The 21,868-nt window shown below is 49.9% G+C and overlaps 4 protein-coding genes across 4 annotated transcripts; 1 reads left to right on the forward strand and 3 right to left on the reverse strand.

The window, feature by feature from the left end:
- Positions 1–159: 159 nt before the first annotated feature.
- On the reverse strand, positions 160–1,398 carry An03g06790 (uncharacterized protein; the record flags this gene model as incomplete). Its single annotated transcript, XM_059747211.1, has 2 exons — positions 160–576; positions 628–1,398. 2 exons carry the CDS (start codon positions 1,396–1,398, stop codon positions 160–162), a joined length of 1,188 nt encoding a protein of 395 aa, XP_059600392.1.
- Positions 1,399–2,896: 1,498 nt separating this feature from the next.
- An03g06800 (uncharacterized protein) lies at positions 2,897–5,575 on the reverse strand (the record flags this gene model as incomplete). The annotated part of the gene is made up of 3 exons (XM_001390518.3): positions 2,897–3,053; positions 3,109–3,356; positions 3,410–5,575. 3 exons carry the CDS (start codon positions 5,573–5,575, stop codon positions 2,897–2,899), a joined length of 2,571 nt encoding a protein of 856 aa, XP_001390555.3.
- A 3,857-nt stretch (positions 5,576–9,432) lies between these two features.
- On the forward strand, positions 9,433–11,832 carry An03g06810 (uncharacterized protein; the record flags this gene model as incomplete). Its single annotated transcript, XM_059747213.1, has 1 exon — positions 9,433–11,832. One exon carries the CDS (start codon positions 9,433–9,435, stop codon positions 11,830–11,832), a length of 2,400 nt encoding a protein of 799 aa, XP_059600393.1.
- Positions 11,833–13,900: 2,068 nt separating this feature from the next.
- On the reverse strand, positions 13,901–15,665 carry An03g06820 (uncharacterized protein; the record flags this gene model as incomplete). The annotated part of the gene is made up of 2 exons (XM_001390520.3): positions 13,901–14,990; positions 15,049–15,665. The coding sequence occupies 2 exons, from the start codon at positions 15,663–15,665 to the stop codon at positions 13,901–13,903; spliced, it is 1,707 nt and encodes a 568-aa protein (XP_001390557.1).
- Between the last annotated feature and the right edge of the window lie 6,203 nt (positions 15,666–21,868).

Below are 21,868 nucleotides of genomic sequence, written 5' to 3' on the forward strand. Positions count from 1 at the left end.
GTCTGCAACTCGTCATAAGGCAGCTATTCTCCTCGCGTGCCAGATCATCCAATTACCGACTGTTTACAGTCGCGAGAATGTGTGCAGTTCAATATCGATACTACGTCACCTCATCGAAGCTATATACACGAACTCGGTGTCGATTTATGCAGGCCCAACTCATCCATGCCAGGTTGAATTGTCATGCTCAGTTACCCAGTTATGATGACCGGGCAATCTATCAACGGGGCCATGTTGACCAATATTGTCATCTGGTGCAGGTACATCCAATGGCTGCGGCATTGGAGCCAAGTCTCTTGTTTGGTTTCTCGTTATCGAGCAGTCTGGGTCGGTCAATCCTTGTGGACCGGTACAGGTGTCTATAGCCTGCTGCAAGGCGACCTGGTCTGTCCAACCGTACATGAAATCTCCGTGCAAGCCGTATCCGGTTTTATCACCTGTCGCGTATATCCAGTTCTTGTAGTCTGGATGGGGCGCTGTGTTGAAAAAGAATTCCAGAAAGATGGAATATATCGCAACGGGATGAGACTTGGGGCAAACACCCTTGTTATAGTCTCCAGTGTCGGGATACGCCATCTACAAACACTGTCAGCACCCCCACAAATGCCCGTAGACAACGACGCCTACATGACTCTTATGATCTGAGCTGTCCAGATTTTCTCCATCCCAACAGGAAGGCATGAAGACCTGCGACCTCAATATTTCACAAGGCTGCTGAGGCAAGCCCTTCGTTTCATTTGAGCTTCCATCTTTGCCAATGCACATATGACTGACAGCACGCTGGGACCAGTTCGAATAATTATAGGTCCTGTTCCCATCTGATATCAGCACCCTCACCCATCGAAATATAAAACAGGCAAACGAACCGAAGACTCGGATCCCCAGCAAGCATGCGCAGACCTTTCGGCGGCGCCAATGGAACCAGCTTCTCATCACAATCCGTAGCACCAGCCGTATAATTACACGCTCGATCAAAGTAATAAATACTCTATCTAATCCATTAGCCAGTTCGTCTCGGTCTTCAACCAAGTTTTCAGGACTGCCAGCGAAGTCCAAAGCAATACCTACACTGGACTGGTATTCCACGAGCTCAAACGATCCATTTCTCAGGCGATGATAAAGCTGTGGAACCCAGTAATTGCTCCTATCAATATCCACTTCGCACGTCGTCCCCTTTGCGTTCTGCGCCGTGCTCTCATTCATTGTTCTCTGGAATGCTGTGCCCCCGGTAACGACATGTGTGTGCGTAGATGGCTTCCCTGGCGCGACTATCGGATCGGACAGTTGCGTCGTCAATGGATCGCAGCTGAAGGTGAACTCGTCTGTTGTGCGCTGCTCTGCGAGGGCATTGCTACTGCTGCTGAGCAGAAGTAGCGCTGCGATGTAACCGTTATGCATGATGCTGTTTGTTCTTATCCGTATTCAAAAGACAGAGGCACCACTTGTTTCATACAGTAGTAGCCCGGCAATTGCAATCAATGCAACAGTAACTGAACCCAAGGACAAGAGCGAAATCAATTGATGAGAGAAAGAAGTTCATAAAAAGATAAAAGGTAAAGCCCAACTCAGCCCGTCCCAATATCTATATTCCATTCTGTCTGTCATTCCTCACGTCCGTTTAACCTCCACCCTCGGCGCCTCCTGTATGCTTGTTTCCGCCCGGGCGTCTGTAGATTAGCATTCCAAGCGTCAATGCAAATATCTCAGCCACTGCGAATACCTCCGAGGAATGCTATGTTGTGTAGACGCCGATCCGAGTACGTAGGACACGTGTTCAATGTGAATCATACTGTGTAAAGCGGTGATGTTATAGGGGTATATATATATTTTGCAGGGGCTGAATTATTTGTCCTTGTGCATAGTAAGGGAGTGCTAGTAGGATGGATGATCTATTGACTTCAATTTCATAAACGCTACAAATAATAATATCTGATACGGTTCAGGTTGGTGCTTCACGAGTTGCATGGCTTGGTGGGTAGAATGACTGACAATTCGTGTGAAGCATGTACTAGGACCAATAGTTGTTCTGCTACTGTAATGCAATTCTGGATGGGGAGGAGGAGGACTAGTAGTAGTAGTAGTAGTAGTAGTAGTAGTAGTAGTAGTAGTAGTAGTAGTAGTAGTAGTAGTAGTAGTAGACATATGTATTGTTATTATGATACATGTATTTTGCGGTTCTATCTGGTAGTAGTATTAGTTATATTTATTATCTTTGATACCATTTGACCCCAACTTTGTTCTGAAGGAAAGCCTTTTAACAACTGCAGAGGCCAAGTACTTTTGACCGAGGAGACGCCGTTGCGCAGAGCTGGTTGAGAAGGACCAGTGAAAGGACCTTGTCATTTGTAACCCATCTACCAGAGCTACACAATTTAATGGAATGTGACTGGAAGACTCTTAGATTCTGTTATTCAAGAGCAACGCTATCTTGTCAATTAGAACGTGCTATTGCATATGGAACTTTCTCTGCTGATTTATGATGGCGCAGTATAAATGCAGCAGAAGAATCCCGCTCGCCAAACACCGAAAACACCCGGCCTTAACCGCCGCTGACAACATCAAGCTCCCCATTTGACCGTACAATCCTGGGCCGTGGCCTATGGCTGCCTGGCCACGCATGCATGTACTACCGAAGTAACAATGGCATAAGCAGCTAAATTCAGGCCTGATGCCAACGCCATTAACATCCGTCGGACCGGGCACTGTAGTGGATCATTGGTGACCGGGGGCTATTCCTGTGACCAGTGAAAACCCACATCCAGATGCAGGGATATCAGCCCATCGAACTCCCTAATAATTTGCCGGATGAGCGGGGTTTTGCATCCTGGCCTAGTCGTAGCCTCGCACTGCAGCACCCACCTCATGCCTTGCATAAAGGTGCCCTTCTCAATTCCTTCTAACGTAGAATGCCCCAGACATATCCTTTATATTCCTGGTATGGAAGTCCTTTAGACATAGCAGCGGCTGCGTCGAGGAAAACCTTAAAAATGTGACCCGAACTGGGCTCAGGGTCATGATTACTTGCAGCCACTAAATGGAGCATTGATATACCTCTGTAGATGAGGTAAGGTAGCTATGCTCTTTAACACACCAGACCAGTGTTCTTACCGAACATGGTCGAGCCTGGCTTGGATCGTCTTGTCATCGAAGTGCCCGTCTTCGCCAACATAGTTGTGAAGGGCTTCTGAAAACATCAAGCGACGGGGAGCCTTTCGTCCCGTCATGAGCTCAAATTGGGGTATCGCTTGCTCGACCACATTGTCAAGTCCGTCAACCAACACCCAAGGGCGCCCGGTTTCTGTCCGAATACGACGCATCTGGCGCAGCAGTGGCGTGTCCAGTGGCTTGTAAGCAAACTAGCAAGGAAACGTCAGTCAGGCCCACCTGAGCACTTTGATAGAGATCTTACCTCAAGAACTACGCCGCCAGTTGGGCTCCCCAGCCATTGCATAGGCATTTCAAAATTGGCTGGCGGTTCATCCCGGTCGCGGTCCGCAGGCACACAAGATGCAATCATGCAAGGCGGACAGGCGTCCTCGGGCCATTCATCCTTCAAAGACTTTAGCACATACACAACTTCCGTCGAGTCCACTTGTGAGGCTGCCCAGGAGTTGAAATGGCGAGCGACACTTTCCGCTCGTGATAAAGTTCTGTTGTAGATAAAGATCTTACGGCATCCGAGCCGCAGCATGGCATAGACAGCGGCGCGAGCCATCCCGCCCGCTCCTATCACCAGCCCAGTAGTCTTCGATGGGCTGATGGCATTGCGTGGAGAGAGATTGCGGTTTATGCAGTTCATAATGCCAACCCAGTCCGTATTCTCACCGTACCACCCTAGCACAGGGCCAGCCTGGTTACGCCGACTCGCCTGCTCTTGTAAAGGATACATGGATCCATCAGGACCGGCGCGTAGTGGTACGATCGTGTTGATCGCACCGATTGCCTCCACATGGCGGCTCCTCGCCGCGAGCTTATGGGACAGCTGTACTCTCCATGGCTGAACCACACTTGAACCCCCAAAATGTGAATCCCTGCCCAACCGGTCCATGATTGCAAGCGAGGGCGAGTCCGGTATGGTATAGGTATGGCTCATGCCACAGTGGCGGAAAGCAGCATTATGCATTGCAGGGGAAAGACTGTATGCGACATTGCCTCCGAGAATGAAGAACTGTAGCGGGTCCAGTACGTAACTCTGAAACAGAGCCTGGACCGCATCACGAGACGTGATCTGCGGGTCTCGCTGGTTGTCGGAGGACTTCTCGATTGCTGGGTGTGTTACAGAGGTGAGAATAGAATTGAACACTTGCGAGGTCCGGCCAAGACGGCCGATGTTGTACGCGATAACTGGAGGATGTTCGCCAGACAAGGCATGAACCTTGTTTGTAAATTTAGCAACCGCTGCGTTATCCTCACGCGTCGTTGCAACCCGAAGAAAGCGAACGAGCTGGCACCCCAGCTTCTCGGCTTCAAAATAGAGGGAAAGGCATTCTTCGCTCTCCCACGTCTCTGGCGCAGAAGGTTCAAATATGCGTTGACCAATAATCTTTGTGTTGCCGCGGGTGCGAATTGCCTCCTCCACTCGAGACTGTTCCTGGCTCAAGTCCACGGCCAGATATTCGACCGCCAGCCGTAGGGCATGCTCCACAATAGCGAAATATAGATTGTTCACCTTTGCGGGAGACAGATCATCTCTAGCAATTCCTGTAGAAGATTTATCTATCGAGATTATGATGGGCGTACGAGCATTCCTCCGAAGTAGAGCGACTTGTTTGCTGAGAGTTGCTGTCAGTCCCGCGCCCCAGCGGTCAACACACAGTTCAATGGCATCACCACCTGACTCAAGCTCTTGTAGTTTAACATTGCCTTCTGCCAGGTCGGAAGTTCGTACAAAAATGGCATGGGTGAAGGAGCGAAGTTCGGGGGGAGTCTCAAGTAGGACAAAAGGCGAGTCATAACTGGTGTGTCCTACATCTGTACCAGTCACGAAACGCACAAAGCGCGTGAAATCCTCTTTCGCTTCCTTCAACTTGAAGGAATAATCAACACATCGTCGGTCCGGCGATCCCTCATCCGTCTGAGCCGCGATACTGGAACGATCTTCAACGTTGTAGAACTCGAAATTGGAGCATGTTCTGTGTAAGGGATCGCCCTCGGCAAGCAGTTTTACCGATTGCTCCTCCAGACCTAATAGGCTTTGAATGCGATCCATGTCGCGAACTATGTATACAATTGGATTGGTAGCAGAATAGTGACGAAGGTGCTCTTGAACCGGACGAGTAAGACTGCCGAGACCGCATTCAATCACGCAGCGGGAGCGGTGGTTGTCAAGCATTGACTTGAGGACTTCGACATCGCGTTGCTGGAATTCCTGACTTCCATAGCGCTTGAGATACTCATGCCTGGTATATCCGGTCACTTCCTTAAAATAGTGGTCTTCCGTGATGAACCGCCGTTTTAACGCAGTGGCAGCAACAAATCCCAGAGACCGCTTCCCGCACCCCCGGATGCCCACGAGCACCAGAGAGGCATCAGGATCAAATCTCCGGCGCTTATCTACCGGGGAAATCTTGTGCATTGTGGACGTTTACGTGGATCAGTGGGACAAACGCCTTGTGTGGTCGGTGCGCGGGAAGCAAGACCGTCCGCTGCAGAAAATCTAAGATGCTTGAAGGAACGATAAATCGAGATGATATCAGCAGTATGTCCGAAGCAACCCAGTGAGGATCAATCATCTGCTCTCCGTCATATTCGGAGTTGCCATGCTTCAATTGAGGGTGAATAGCGTTGGTGAGGGCCGCTCTTATTTTTTTTTTATTTTTTCCTGTTTGTGATTGAAGCGGAGAAGCTAGTATACCGGGGAAGATGGCGGGGTGAGGAAATGGCCGACTAGCTTTGCTAGCTGTCGGGCGGAGGCGGAGTGCAGTAAGTGCAGCAGGGACGAAGGCGGTCAATTGGCGCAGCAGCTGGCATGCCTGCGAGGGCAGCAATGGGACGGAAACGCGTAAAGCAGGCTGGGCTAGTAGGCGTGATTGGTTTGCTGGGCAAAGGCAACGGAGGGGGGGGCGCGCTGGAGAAAGTGTGATTATAACAGAACCAGAAGATGACAGCCGGGGGACCATGGCAAGAATGCTCGGTTGCGGTCATCAGCCACCGGAGTCCCAAAGGGTTCGCGGGTTCAGCATCTCCAGCCGCATTGCCGGACCACTGCATCTGCCACGAGTGACCGCCTGCCCTCCGTACTGTTACCGGATAAGACAATAGCCGGATAGACGATCTCCATCCGCGGGACTCACCGTACACGACATAGATTGGCCTGAGTGTAACCCCCGATCCATCGGTAGCCACCTACTCAATTAGTCTCTTCAACCGCAATACTAATATTAATCATTAATCAATAAGCATGCATCCCTGATAAGTAAACCGACCCCATTCTCCAGGCAGAAACAAAACGCCTGTTTAGCGGGCGTGTGATGGGCTAATAGGTGGGTAGCCAGCAGCTGCGAAAATGATGGTAAACCAATCGGCAGAGATAATTGTTCTGTCAAGTCCGGGTCAATCTGTGCCAACATCCCTCTAAGCTCTAGCACCTCAGCCCATTAGCCCAGTAGCATTGAATTGAATGTATATGCTTAAAATTAAATGGAGTATATTGAGTGGTACTACTGTATCACTTCGTGTCCCCGGGGTAAGGACCCTGCACGATTGTTCGGACCCGATGGGTATACCGACGCCGGAGGCCTGGGACTGATGAACCCTTGAAGATGTGTATCTCCTCCATCTGCATGACTACCGAGTCGGGATGCCGGATCGTTTCCCGGATCCACGAATGATCTGATGGTCATTATTTATGGGCCGAGTCAAGAGCTTGACACGGACAGGGAGCATGCTGAAGAGAAGGATGTACGGAGTACCAGGAAGGGTGTCGGACCCCTGCAACCGGCGAATCAGAAGTGGGAAAGGGTCGGTTAGTTCGGAGTGCCACATTAGACAGTAGACTAGTCATGGTTTGGATTCTTCTTTGGCTCGACACCTTTGTGGGGTGAACTTCATGGTTGGTCCAGCGGAATGGCCGGTTTTCGGCGGTTCCTATCTGCTCAATGATTGGGCTGGTGGGTTTCGAGTTTGATAATCAGGAAGACGGTTGGGCGCACTTTTCGTCTATCCATTAGGTGTTGTAGATAGCCACGGACAATGGATGTTTGGGGTCAGCGTTGGAGGACCCATGATTCGTAGTCGGGATATAATGATGGCCATGGATGGGGGGGTGGGAAGGGGAACTAAGAAAGTAGGAACATTATAGGTTCGAAAGCTTAGATGCACACTATTCTTGTCCTCTGGACTTATTTAGTACCCTCAGACGCGAAAGATAATAATAGGAACTGGCAATGGTTGTTTTACGCGCATTGTTGATGCGAAGATTTCTTGGCTGATTCACACGGTTCAAGAGAATGCTATTTTTGCGAGTCGCTAGGAACGGAGGAGGCTGAGCACAAGGGAGTTATTATTATCAGACAACACTAAGTATCGGGCGGGTGTGATGGAGTATGGATTATGGAGAGAGCACAAATCCCACCGAGCCAAGACGGCGAAGGATGGCGGAAGTCTCGGTTTTCCTGCAGCCAAAAGGTGCAGGGACTGTGTAGGGGCGTAGGAGAAGCCAGTTAGTTGGGAGGAAACTTTCCCACACCGCGTCGTGGAGAAGCCGTGGGGATCCGGTGTGGGGTGCTGGCCTCAGGCACTACATGGTCTTCCATTCTGAGGAGATTCACACCACACAAAAAGTGGGAAACTCTTTGTAAATGCCCTTTTTAGCACTATCGTTTAAGTTAACTCGATGTTCTTACTGTTTTGAGAGCGGAAAAGGTCTTTTTTTTTTTTTTCCTTCATTTAGTTGATCTATTCTCTATTCAATTTTTCCTTTAGCATTGAATTCTGGCAAATCGTTGCAGCTGCCAATCTCAGTCCCGACGGAACCCAAAACTCACCCGGAAAAGGCGACTAAACCCAACCATCATCCACTAACTCACTTAAGACACAGTGAACTAGTGTAAAGTCGAGAGTAGTCAACTTTTATTTATTTCATTTCATTTTATTTTTATTTTTTTCCAAATTTTTTTGCTCATCCCGACATTTTGCCCCGATCTTTTCCTTTCCCCTCCTTCTCCCGTCCCATGTATTTTCCCCCGTTGCGGTCCCTTCAGATTGCAAGTTCGTAGTGTCTTTTTTTTTTTACGCTTTCCCGGATCCCCCTTCTAAACTTGGTTGCCTCAGGATGGGTCTGGGCCGATGCACAACTCCATATTGGATTGGATGGACCAAGGAGATTCAACAGCGAGACCCTGAGGTGGCTGTGGTAGCTATCATCCATCTTTAGACTCCCTGGATTCTTGCGTAATACTTGCCATCGCTTTTCTCGACAAGTTCTTTTCCGATTGCGTCTGGGGACCCGAGGTTCTTGTTTTATAACAGACGGACATGCACTGCGGGATAACCTTTTCGGCTTGCTCCAATCCCTCCGCCGTGGTCCCTTTCTCGGCTTGCCTGGCGACTATTAACCTTCCCAGTTTACTTTACTTTACACTTACCTATTATTCCTATTCCCTACTGACTGAACTGAACTGAATTATCTTTTCCGTCACGCCTTTTTAAACCTTCCCCCTTCTGGTCGGTGTCTTTTTGGGAGGCCCGACCACCTTTCGCTCGCTACCCTCTTCTCTTCTTCCTCTCTTTTCTCTGCTTTCATGACATGCCATATTTTTACTAATTAACCCTCTCCCATGGACGAGGGTTCCGATTCTAAAGCCCCTCGACGGAAGAGGGTGTCGAGAGCCTGTGATCGCTGTCGAAGTAAAAAGGTCAGTGAGACACAATCAATTAATACCTTCTATTTTGGCTTCTCTCTGCTTCTTCCTTCTCTCCACTCTTTTATAGATGTCCCCCTCCCTTTCTCCATCTCCATTTTTTCCTCTTGCTTTTAGCCCGATCGGTGCAATACAACCCCGAACTGCAGGTGATTTTTCGTTTTGTACTCGGTAATGCTCGGGGCGGCGTTCTTGCGTCACGTCACGTACTTGCCCGTTTTCGGTGCTTTTTATCTCCTCGGAGCTACAGCTCAGCTGTCTACCTTCTCAATTGGCGATCTGCTACTTCTTTCCTACTTCCTTTACCCCCATCCTGGATCTGCTTGTCCTGCAGTCTCTATCTAGTTCTCCACCATGTTTCTGATTTCCACCCTCCATACTGACAATGATCTCCCGCTTGTAGGACAAGTGCGATGGATTACGTCCCGCTTGTTCGGCCTGCCAGGCTTCAGGCCAGACCTGCTCATATGATCCCCATGCAAAGAAGCGCGGGCTGCCAGAGGGCTATGTTCGTGGTTTGGAGAAGCTCTGGGCCTTGTCGATCTGCAATATCGAGGGTTTCGAAGACACAATGCTAACTCTGCTGGGAACCACTGCCGAATCAGCTGGTCGGAGACAAAAGCTCATGTCTCTATGGACTGATGATGGCGCGTCAGAGACACTGCATGAATCTTGGAAAACCAGTCGCCTATATGGTGCGCTCGAGAAGATGCTTTCTAACTCTGAACCAGTTACTGAGAGCTCAGGAAAGCGCTCCCGGGAGGACCAAGACGACGGCACCGGAAGTGAATGGGGTTTTCGCATTGACCGTAGCTCGACTCCTCTCGCTCATGATGCTCCGCGTGTTGTTGAGCCTTCCATCTCCCCCCGTGCCAAAAGGCCTCGGCTGGCCGCTCCTACCGACAGCAGGATCCCGTCGTATACCGCTAGCGCTACGAATGCCCTACAATTACCCCCGCAGACCTCGCAACTGTTGGACGTCTATTTCGCAGTCACTCACTCATGGTTCCCAATCGTCGCAAAACATAACATTCTACGAGCGTCGTACCTGTATGCAAGCGCGCCGTTATCCGTCGCAAAAATGGCCCCAGGTTCGGGCGACCACGCCGCATTGTGGGCCTTGCTCAGTTATACCATTTCTCAATCTCGGGTTAACCCGCAGGACGGGGCGTTGGAAGCGCTTTCGAAGACCAAGGAGTATTACTCGGTAGCTCGCAGCTTGATCCCTTCTGAAACGGAGCGGTTCGAGCTTGGACATGTGCAGGCACTGTTGCTGCTGACGTTGGTGAACATCGGCCTGGAGGACTGGACCGCTGCCTGGCTGCTGAGTGGTCAGGCTGTGCGCATGGCCATTTCTATGGATCTTGGAGCCTTTATGGACGTTCGACGATCGGACGAGTTGAGGCAAGGAAAGGCGGTTTTTCTTGGCTGTTTCGTGATCGACTCATTGCTTTCGTTCCGTTTGTCGAGGCGACCGTGCATGCATCCTCGTGATCTCACCATGGTCGGCCTGTTGGAAGAAGATGGCTTGGAAGAGTGGAATTCGTGGGCGGACGTCTTGCCACCCACGGGAGCTGGACAGGGGAAGAGCCCCCCTCGTCGGGGTCCGCTGCTCGCTTTAAGCTGCTTCAATCGACTGGTCGAGTTAGCCGGTGTGCTAAATAAGATTGCTCGCGATTCCACGGCCGGACCAAACGCACCCTTATTTGCACAACAACTGGTCATGGAGCTCAAGCAATGGGATGATCGTCTCCCGCTCGGATGTCGCTTGATTGGCCCGGAAAGTATCTATCCGGAACGACATTCGGCGTTACTCCCACACCAGAGCTACCTTGGCCTGACATATGTGGCGACGCTTCTATGGCTTTATCTGCGCATTGCGCCCCAGGAGCTCGGGTTGCACCGCTCCCAACGGCCAGCTATCGAAGGAGCCAAGAAGCTCCTTTATAGAGCTCTTCCGATGGTGTCCCAGCACCTTGATAACTTCCAGGTTTGCGGCTTGCCGCCCATATTCGAGCTTTCTTTACGCACTATCGCCGAACAAGCGTTCACTCTGCGCAATAAGATTGAATCCGACATGTTCCCTTTCGGACGATGGACTGAAGCGCTTCTCCAGCGAACCACGGAGCTCAGTTCAACTTGGCCAGTGTATCGTTCATTGTCTGCTTCGATCGATCACTGGTACCGTTCTAAGGATCTTCCCGGAAACCTTCCTCTATCCTATCAGCCCGCAGAGGCAGGATCAGCACCCGGAATGGCTAGCGGTATGACCAGTACTGCACTACCCCCTGAGTCTATAGCAACATCGGCGGCAGGGTATCCCAGCATAATGAGAGAGCCTTCGATGAACCCTCATATGAGAAGGGCTGCACCTGGAATGGGGGATTCCGATTATACATCCGCTATCATGGGCATCACTATCCCTGTAGACGGACAGTACATGACGCCAAAAGATCCCACGGTGGAGAATCCTGAGCTATCTATGATGGACGTATCCTTCCAACAACCCTTGGACGGACGGGCGGCACACATGGACAAGTCCGAGCCGACTGCTGCTTTGAATGCAGCATTACCGCGGGGCCCACGCCCCCATCCGTCCACACCCGACTCTGGCGTGTCGAGTTCGATGATGTCGGTCACAGGCCCGGGTGTTATACACGAACGTTCTGTACCTTCGGGGGATAGGGGCTCGGATACGACAGAGCGTATCGGGTCGACAGGCGACATTGACGCCATCTTCAAGGATCTTGCATACCTCGACACCACAGAGTGGGCTAACAATCGCGAGGCTGCGCTGAAGGATTTCGGGTTTATTGACGAGAGTACGTTCCAGGCTTTCTGCCATGACCCAGACCGACTCGCTGGGACTCAGCCGTTAGTGCATCCTCCCTCAATTGCCGATATTTGGCCGCCACCGGGCTTTTTCCCGGAGACGTTCCGTGATACTACGGAAGATGTGATGGAGGGTTGAGTAGCCGTTTTCTCTTTTATTTACATCTTGCTTTTAACCAAGCAGAGGTCAAGGAACCTCAACAGGGGTTTATCCCTACTTCTTATACTTATGGGAACCCTTTCTGAATCCCTGTTTTCTGCTATGTATGGTGGTGCTATGCAGTCACTCTGCAACGCACGCGTCGCCCGTGTTTCCGTCCCTCTTGTTCCTTGTTGATGATACCCAATGTAAGTACACATTACAAATAAGATCGATATCGACCAGTAAATTTCCAATCATGATGCTGATACTCCTCGTTACAGTCCAGAAAACCTCGAATGCAAAAGGGAGTTAGGTTTATAGGTATCTAGGAGTTGGTTATTGCTATTGGTGCATGCATATACATCGTCGCAAACCCTGATATTGGAGGTCTGTGGCTCCTGAGCCCACAAGTACAATACAATGGTCTCATTTAAACATCGTTCAAATCTCTCCACCACCCCTGAATATACTGAATCTCCAAGATGAGCCAGCCAGCCAGCCCGCTTCTAGCCGTACTGACGTAACGTTGAGCACGACGTGGTCCGGCTCCAGACCCGCTCTGGCCAACTAGATGCACGGTCTCCCTTGAATCCGTGCCCATTAGATGACTATGTAACTACTACTCCGTAGCAGATTGTTAGTTTGTACTAATCCCCACCAGCGATTAGGCACCGATGCTTAATCCCATCAGCCCTCCCCTTATAGCACTCGTTATTAATCAGTCCACCGAGAACCAACCAATTAACCTCCCGACTTGACAAAGTACATACCTACTAGTTGACTAGTTCCCTCATTCCCTGATTCACTCTTTACTCATCTCATCCTATTGATCAATTCGCAGTTTATGCCGCATTATCCTCCTACCTGCCCCCCCCCCCCCCCCCCCCCCCACCACCTCCAAGCAAACCACACAATAAACCTGTCTGCCTGCCTTCTATCCCCCTTCTTCCGATTGGCGATTGACATTCTCCATTTCTGCATCAGATGAAACTTATAAAAGTACCTTACGTTCTATAGGTTCAAGCTATCCAACTTTTCCTACATACGGAAAATAGGTACCTAGTCTTCACCATTAGGGGGATATGTCATGGACGAGTTGCGTGGTTTACTTGGTATAGATTTATCTCTTGGCTATGGCCGGAAGTTCTCGTAAAGCAGGGGAGACGAGAATTGATACTAGGAAAGAAAAGTAACGGAGGGCAAGAAAGGAACACCCTTGTAGTAAGTATTAGAAATGATGTGTTTTTGTCTGTCTGGTTTTAGGGTTCTGTTTCTATTCATTACATACATTCTAGATCTGATTGATTTTCTGGGTCTGGGTTTTCTTGACAAGTCACTAGTGGTGGGAAAGTCGTGCTTATCTATGGTTAGTATCATCGATGGGTTGCGGGTTGGTAGGAGGGTGGTTTCGTCTTTGGGGGAAGAGGTAGGGAAGAGTGAAATGCCGTGCTCCACGAGCAGGAGTAGGTAATTGTCTACATGTAGTAGAAGGTTATGGTGACATACTTGTAATTGTTGACTGAACTACTAATGGAGTTGGGTGGGAGATGTGTTAATTTGGTATGTATGAAAGGATGTTCTGGGTTGTAACATAATGTACACTACTTCAGTAGATATTCCACCTGCTTGTGTGTTGGATCATCATATGTCTCATTGGGTCATAAGGAGTCAATGCTACCTCGCGTGGTGATATCTGGGAGTGAAAGGAAAATAAGATGCAAGGAAATTAAAGCCGTCATGAAAGCCCATCGAAGAACGCCCCCAGGCAGAACCAAAACCGAACATGAACTACGCCAAAACATATTCTGGAGATTCCGGCTTCCTCCAGGCACATACAGCCCCATGGAAAATGTAGAAAAAGAAATAAACAATCCCTCCTGTAACCCCTTTTATCGTCGACCAGCAGCCAGCAACATTGATTGGTGAAAGCTCAGAACGCCGCAACCCGTCTTCCTGGTCGTTTATTGTATAAGAAAGATGCATGAGAAATTGTTGGTTAGGAAATTAAGTGCATTAAGTCGTAAAGCCCGCTCTGCGACCTTAGAGATGCTCCAAGGAGAGAAAATCACCGCCGCCAGCCGACGTTCCATATCACATGTGCAATATCCTTGGCTGTGTTTACGGTGTCCGCCACACGGTCAAAGATGCTTGCACTCAATGGTTCATCATCTTCTTCATTGGGTGTCATTCCTCCCGGAGACATCGAATGGAAGTAGTAATCGAGCTCCTCATCATCTTCTGGATTCACAAACCAAGGACGGCTTAGACTCCCTAGGCCATATGAGTTGCGGCTTGGTTCCCAGTCAAATTCCATGTCATTCTCTTCTTCATCAAGCAGAAAATTGGCAGATGGTGCAATGTTCCTGCCAGATCGTCCATTTGTCCGCGTCGATTTCTCGGCTCCGGATGAAGTAGGAGACGTGGAGTTTGAGAAGTAGCTGGACCACCGACCCATTATTGAGGATGCTGGCGATTCTGATGTGGATTGTCGGTTCGCACGGGCATCCCCTCGACAATCTTGCAAATCCGGATGATCTGACGCATCCCATCGGTACTTGAGTGTGGTGGAAGGAAGCGGGGCGATGGTTTTGTTTTCGCCAGCAAGGCTACCACGAGGCGTACCTTTGTCGCTGAGCGACGAGTCGGAATGGATGTGTTTCATCATAACGATACCATCCTCTGATGACTCATCCCCAAAATGAACAGGCCATCCATCGTCTTCCTCTTTCGCCTCGACAGCGATACATTGCACCACCTCGTTGTTGAAGTGAATATGCCGTCGTTCGCTAGGAGTGGCCGACGTTGACGTATTTGTGGCGGTACCCTTAACGGTACCCCCCACGGGAGTGGTGGACGATTTGCTAAGTAGATGTCCATACTCCGAGGAGGCCCTCTGTAATGGGGGACGATTACGGTTGATTTCAGCCTCCTGTGCTTTTAGAATGGCACCCGCATGTTGCAAGAGTGTATGCTGGGACAGAGAACGCTGCAAGATAGTCTCAGAAGCCGTCCTCTTCTTCAGAATCGGTTTCCTATCCGGATATAAGGTAGGTGTCTCTAGACGGCTGGGAGGAGGAGAGCCATTGAATGCCTTCTCCCGCTTATTGGATGTCTTTAAGGGTCCGTACAACCACGTTACATCGCAGTCCTTCAGCCTGTAAGGGGTATCAGCAAAGAACCAAATCCTGGGAGACTATGACAAAAAGAACTGACCAGTTGAGGGCTTCTGGCGATACTGTGCCCAGATTGAGTTTCAGCTTAGCCCACGTCCTCCACGAGGCATTCTCTAGCCTTGTCCCATTATCGTAAACGTTCCTCCGAGCCACGACATAACGCCACGACGCCCAAATATCCTCTTGTCTCCATTCATGAGAAAGGTAATCCACATGCCTCGATGGCTCGTCCTCGATCGTACTATCATCAGCAGCTGGTGCCTGTGTCAAGCGTGCAAAGTCCGCCGAGGAGTCCACAGACACATCACTGAGGGCTTCGGGCTCCTTTTGTGCGAATTGACTGGAATCGTACGAAGGTAGAACCAACTCGTCGTCATCATGGTCCTCACTCATAAGAGATAAACTGCTCAGAGATGCAGGCGTGGGAGGGAGATTCCCCACTGCTGTAATAGTGAAATCTGGGGATGGAGACTCTGACCGCGACGGCGAGGACACCACGGCATCAGAACGATCCTTGCGATGGTATGCGGGCAGATTGAACTTGGCCGTAGCAACATTGGGCTCTTCGAGGAAGTAGGTTTGAGTGATTGGACTTCGCAAAGGGTCCGGAGAGAAGCGTGAGCGCCCCTCATTCGAGGCGGGAAGTATGGCCGTCATCCTAGCAGCTCAATCAGGTACATAAGGGCAAACTGTGAAAGAGGTGGCCGCTGCAAGGGCTGGAACTGAAGAAGAAAAGGTGGAACAATTGGTTGAAATAGGATGTTTCGTCTCCAATGGAAAGGCGCGAAAGGCGTCGAGAGAAGGCCCGCTATCTAGGAATGGCGACAAAGTGCTGAGATCATGGTACAAGATGGGGTAGGCCAGAGTACGATTTGGTCTTGATTGGCAGCATATATAAAGGGGCAGCTAAGGCACCTCGGAGATGTTATAGGACGAGAGAGCTAGCAAGATGTGTCTTAAGGAGCCATCAAGGTGTCGGGGAAGGAGTGATATGCAAGAGTTATTAACGGCTCCAAACAAGCCCCTCGGAGGGGGGTGGAGAAGGCCTTTTGCTCGGTCGCACGAAAGGATCGGAAACTTGGATGGGGTCGAAGCTAGATTAAGATGAAAGGTCGGGAATAAAACCAGCGTGTATGAGAGTCGCAGGGTGAAAGGCAAGAGTCGTAAAGTAACGTTGACGGGAAGCGGCGGGAAACTGGAAATACCTCTTGTCTCTCTCTCTTTCTTTCTCGAGTGCGAGCTCAGTGATAGTGGCGAGTGGAGATTCGATAATGCATGGGAGGGTTAGACCGTTGTTTCTTCTTATTGCTTTTCTTTTCCTTTTTCTTTTTTTTTTTTTTTTTTTTTCTTTTTCTTTCCCGTATTTATTTTTCTAATTCTCAATTTTCGTTTGAATGAAAATCTTTTATTCTTCCCAGGTAACTAGACCAGGTTCAGGACGTTGGAGGTTCTAGAGAGTCTAGATACCCGACCGTAGGGGGGGCGAAGGGGGGGAAAAGAAGCGTTGATGTCGCGCGGATCAAGTGAGGTTTGGTAGATAAACCAACGAGAGGGATCAGAGACGCAGGGTACCGCGTCGATGGCTTGGCGGAAGGAGGATTGTTGGAGAGTTGATTACGATTGACGTACGCGTGGGTTAAGAAAGAAGTACGAGGATATTCCCACCCCCCCTTCTCTCTCTCCTTCGTATCAAGCAGCGCACAGTACCTAGGTACGGGTACCTCCCAAGGAGGGCATCAAACAAGGTTGAACCAGCATAGAATCTATTCGGTGCTTTTTTTTTTTTTTTTTCTCTCTCTGTCGATTTTGTTTGCCACCGGAGAACCAACTGCTCGCAAGGTGATCATGGCGACGGTACCTCGAATGGAAAACCGGCCGGGTGGGGACGAAGCAGTTGCGCTAAGACTTGTCGGTCTAGTCTCCAGTGAGTTTTACTCTTTCCCGTCTAGTGCAAGTGTTCTGGCTCATTGCTGATTGGTCGGCACTGAATTGGTGTAACTTTCGTGGTGCATGAGTGTGGGTCCCATGAGGCATATCACAGCCTGTCATTGGCTCCAGTTAAGGTGGGGTTAGACCAGTCTTGACACCCGAACATCGACGATCCAGAGCCAGCCTCATGAAGCAATGTCCCTCGGACGTATTGGAGGTTTTACCCTCTTCGTATCTACGACTAGATATCCGTACTGGGCTGTCTAGCTAATTACTACCTTATTATCAGGAACCGAGCTATGTATCTAGTTACAACCTCCGATCTATACCTAGCTGCATACCAATCAATCAATCATCGACCGGACTTTACGTACTGCGGCCGGAGTCTAGAAGGGCTCCGAAACCCCCCACGATGCGCTAATTATGCACTCTAGGGAGGTCTCTTCCTAACATCCGGTTTGAAGCTGTCCAGGAGGGACGTGCGATAGATTACTACCTCCCCATTCCGGGATGACAGATCAATGGCCTTATCCAGTCACCTAACTACATCGTACTAGACCAGACTAGACGGGGCATGGCAGCTAGCGCGAACATCATCATAATCTCATTCCCATGCCACAACACGGAGAATTATCTCAGCGAAACCCCTCCCAATACGTCCAGTATCGGACCCGCCGGCTTTTCATTCCCACAGCATCCCTTGGGAGAGGATGATGTGATATTGATAAGGAGAAGCAGAACAAAGAACCCGAAAGTTTGTCGGCCACTCTCCTCCTGCCTGTTTGGATTTCTGGGGAAACCTCCGCACGGTCTGTTGAAGTCCAGATCCCAGATCCTCGGCAAGCCAATGCGCGACCGTTGCTCGTCCATTCCGGGGCACCCGCAAAACAGAGAAGATCCATTTCCCCTTCTCCTCCCGATGAATGACCCGATCCACCTAGAACTGTACGATCTACTAATCATAATCTTCATATTAGAAGCTAGGGTTTCCCTGTGTCTCCTCTTTACTAAGCATGAATGGATGTATATAACTAGTCAACAAATTGAGGCAGGGCCCTGTGGCTATCCTCCGGGAGGTAGTGTTCAAGTTCCTAGCCGACAAGTCCTCGGGATAACACGGGATGCTGGAAGCTTCCGGCTAGTTGTGTCATCTCGCCGATTACTACCTTCTTCCAATGTCTTAGACGGAATGCACGGATGTTTTGGTGCGGTTGCTTTGCATACGCTTTGAACGAGCACCCGCGCATCGACCACGCTGACAGCGATGTTTGTTCTCCAATATGGTTCAGTCTTCAGTTTCAAGCTAGTGCTCTGTACTACCACTGTCTGTCTAGTACGATTATTTGTCTCTCGATAGGGCAAAGTGGATGCCCCATAACCCTCTAGTAAACCATCTCGACGCCCTAAGCCCGATATGTTAAGTCACTTACTCCTCCGTCATTTGCATGTTTGCTCGTGAAGTACTAGAGCAGTAGGGCACGGACTGGACTAGACTAGGTAGATAGCTGGACTGCTAGTTTAGAGCGAGGGCTGGACAGAACACTAAGCACGCAGGTCTCTCCTGCCTGCGGTGGAGCACGTGGATCCGAGCGTCTGGCGTAAACACTCACCGGAGCTATTATACGATCTTGTCTCTAGCGATCTATGTCGTCTCCCATCTTCATCTTGTCATCATGGATAAGTTATTGGAAGAAATTGAACTATTTCTGGGCCTAAGAGGTCATGATGTCATGCTTTTTTTCCTTTGAAATGGCCTGCTTTAAAAATCCACGAGAAGCTTCGGATTTGGATCTTGCTGAATGCTGACTGACAAAACGCCAGAGCTAACTAATTATATGGCCAAAGTACTTCTTCGCGCCAATCCCTCAAAAACAACGCCCACCTGGGTCCGTTGATCCGCGCTTAGTGCCCGTTTCCGGACACTCAAATGCGCACTAGGAATACCTACAAGACTAGCTACGGTCTCGTTTCCAGAGACTCGTCCGCATCCTCCTTCTGACTAGCGGCCCAGCCATGTCCGTCCCTGTCTGCGCATCTCCCCCTGTGGCGTGGTCAAACGTGCAAGCGAACAGCCCCTCATCTCTCGACAACAAGTGGGGGTGAAACAATCTTGTAATTAAGATTGGCGTCAAAGAAGCCCGTAAGGCGGCTCGATGCATGTCAGACAACTGATGGCAAGGATGACAGATCGTGGTACGTACGCCGTAAACGCAAGGACCTTCCCACGAGGGGTGTTTTGACGTTTCTCTTTGGTCGACCGCCGCATGCGGTACTCAGGGATTAAGCAACAACCAGCCACGCTTGCATATGGGACATACTACTGCATAGACCGTCCCCCGTTGTTCGCATGCTATCATCTACCTCCGTTATGATTGGCTAGACATTCTTGTCCTACTCATCACGGACCTCTGTGTACCACCTTCGCCTTATCAACAATTACGTCGCTTGAGAACCTATATGGATGGCAGACCCAATCTAGATGATCGAGATTGCCTTGGACCCAAGGAACCGAACTGGAGGGATTGAATCGCCTATCAGGGCCTATCATGGCCTATCAGAACAGCTATATTTAGGCCTATACTCACTGAAGGAGCCACGGACAACCCCGACTATCCAACACCAACCGGAAAGAAACGTTCAGGCCAGGCCACCGTCGATCATTCTAGCCCGCTTTCAAACGCGGGGTGTTCATAGAGAGGCAAAACCCAGCGATGCGTCCGTCTTCCCGGCTTTGCCCCGGGTCTCCTTCCCGTATGTCTTCGCTTCCTCTCGTTTTCATGCGTATTGTTAGTTGATAGTAGATATATTCCCAACATGGCATTTACCTCGTCAGGTGCGCTTCCCCAGGACTCTCTCGAACGCGAGTCTGCCGTAACCGAAGCAATATATCTGTTCTGCGAAAGCGCCGATGGAATCTGTAACGAGGCATTTTCACTGACGTGTCTAAAAGCCCCCGGTGCCCGTGCACCCGCATGGCCCTGGTACGCCTATCGGGCCCTTTCGTAGGCTCCGAGGCTACTGGAGTGGCTGCAACTGCTCATTGGAAAAGGATATGAGGTGCGGGGGGTCAAACCGATTGGGCCCGGTAGCTCATTACTTGACTGACGGTCTCATCTATCTGGCCCTGCGCAAACCTCACTAGTTCTTCGCTAAGTCGGAGAGACAGCGACTAGATTCGGACGAAGTGACTTTCCCCCCGGAACCGCCAACCTACTGGACAACAAACTACTCTAGTGACTTCCAGGTTTAGGTTCAAATCATCAGTGCGGCATTTCGGTGGTCTAGAACTGGGAGCAACGGTGCAATTGGCCCTAGTAACAGGCAAGTAATTCTCATCCCCGCTAGCATTCGCTCCGTGTGCGGACACAATAGCTATTGCGCACTGTATGTAGACTGTCACGCTTGTCAACCTTCGCCGCTGCATCTTACTAAAGAGCTACCAACCAACACATGCAGTAGCTCGTTGTTGATACGCCGTACATTCTTGGCTCTTGCGTATATATACATTTGTGATTCAGATTTACCCTGCCTCGCACATTGCTTCTTTGCTCATCTTCCCTTCCCTAAGTCGACATGGTGAAATAATGTTTGAGGTGGCGCCTGCAATTACATACTCATCATATTAAATGGGCTTGCCGCGGGAAAGACGTAAACGCCACTATGGGTTTGCTAACAAATTGATTGACAGAGTTGCCGTTGAAGGCCTGGTCTAATGCAGGCCCGCACTATGAGACGCGGCAGACGCAGCCACTCTAGTCTTCAATTCCAACAATTGAGGATGTGGCCATGCCAAGTCACTCATGCATAAACTATGCTGGCCAGTCCGGGCTCACGGAGCTTCGAGCACCAATCGCCGTCCAGACAGATAGCATGTCTTCAGATCCAGTCCCTGCTTCGTTATCTGCATGCGTGTGCATTGACAATGCTGTTCTTTGCCCTCAGAATATTTCCCAATACACATTGTTTGCCTCTCACTTTCGAGTATATTGGCATCAGACGTCGCATGCTCGAAGGCTGAAATGAATCATTCTCGAAGGTCTATCCTGTTTTCGACTGCTCAAAGATCTTATGCAGCCACTCCAGTGGCGTTAACCTCGAGCCTCATGACAGGGAGCATGTTTGCTGGACGGCTCTTGATCGCCACTGTCATTTCCCAATTCGCGAGGAATTGGTGCACGATTGAGTGGATGGGATAGACAACTCCAATCCGTGTGGCAACTCGTCATGCAAAGGTTCCAGGTCCAACTGACTGCAGATTCTAGACCGGTCTAACATAAGCAAGCCCAAGAGGTACCCCATTACGATATCAACCTACACGTACCCTCTGCTACAGCGTCTGAAGTTGGATGTCTGAAGAATAGCTTGCCAACCGATCCATCCTAAAGTCTATGAAAGGGGTCCGGTCCTTGTATAAACAGGACACCAAACAAGACCAGAAGCTTCAGGCCCAGCGACTAATGCATCATAACCAAGTTTCAATCCTCCACTACAAGAGCATGACATACTAGCATTCCGCCAACCAACTAGTATAGTAGGCATGACACCAAGACGTTCCCAACACTCATTTCTGTCTCCTAATAAACAAATCCAAGAATTCTATCCTCCCAACCCCAAAATATCTCTTCTTCATACAAGAACATAGCATGAATCACATGATAGATAGATATAGATAGGTAGGTAGCTACCCAAAATGGCCTAGCCCCAAAAACCAAACCGCAACCCACCAGGAAATACGTACATCCAGACCCGACCCCGCGCTCATTCAGAGGCGGTCGACAGCGGCGGCGGGAGGGGCCTACCTAATACCGCGCGAACGAGATTTTGTGTCCAGATAGATCGATTCATAGTATCTTGGATTACTACACCTCATAGCGTTATCCCCGGAACACAGTCCTAAAAAGGTCCATTCTTATTTTTCTAAGTTCATCACA

This window comes from Aspergillus niger (genome assembly GCF_000002855.4).
Source record: "Aspergillus niger supercontig An03".
Lineage (NCBI taxonomy): Eukaryota > Fungi > Ascomycota > Eurotiomycetes > Eurotiales > Aspergillaceae > Aspergillus > Aspergillus niger.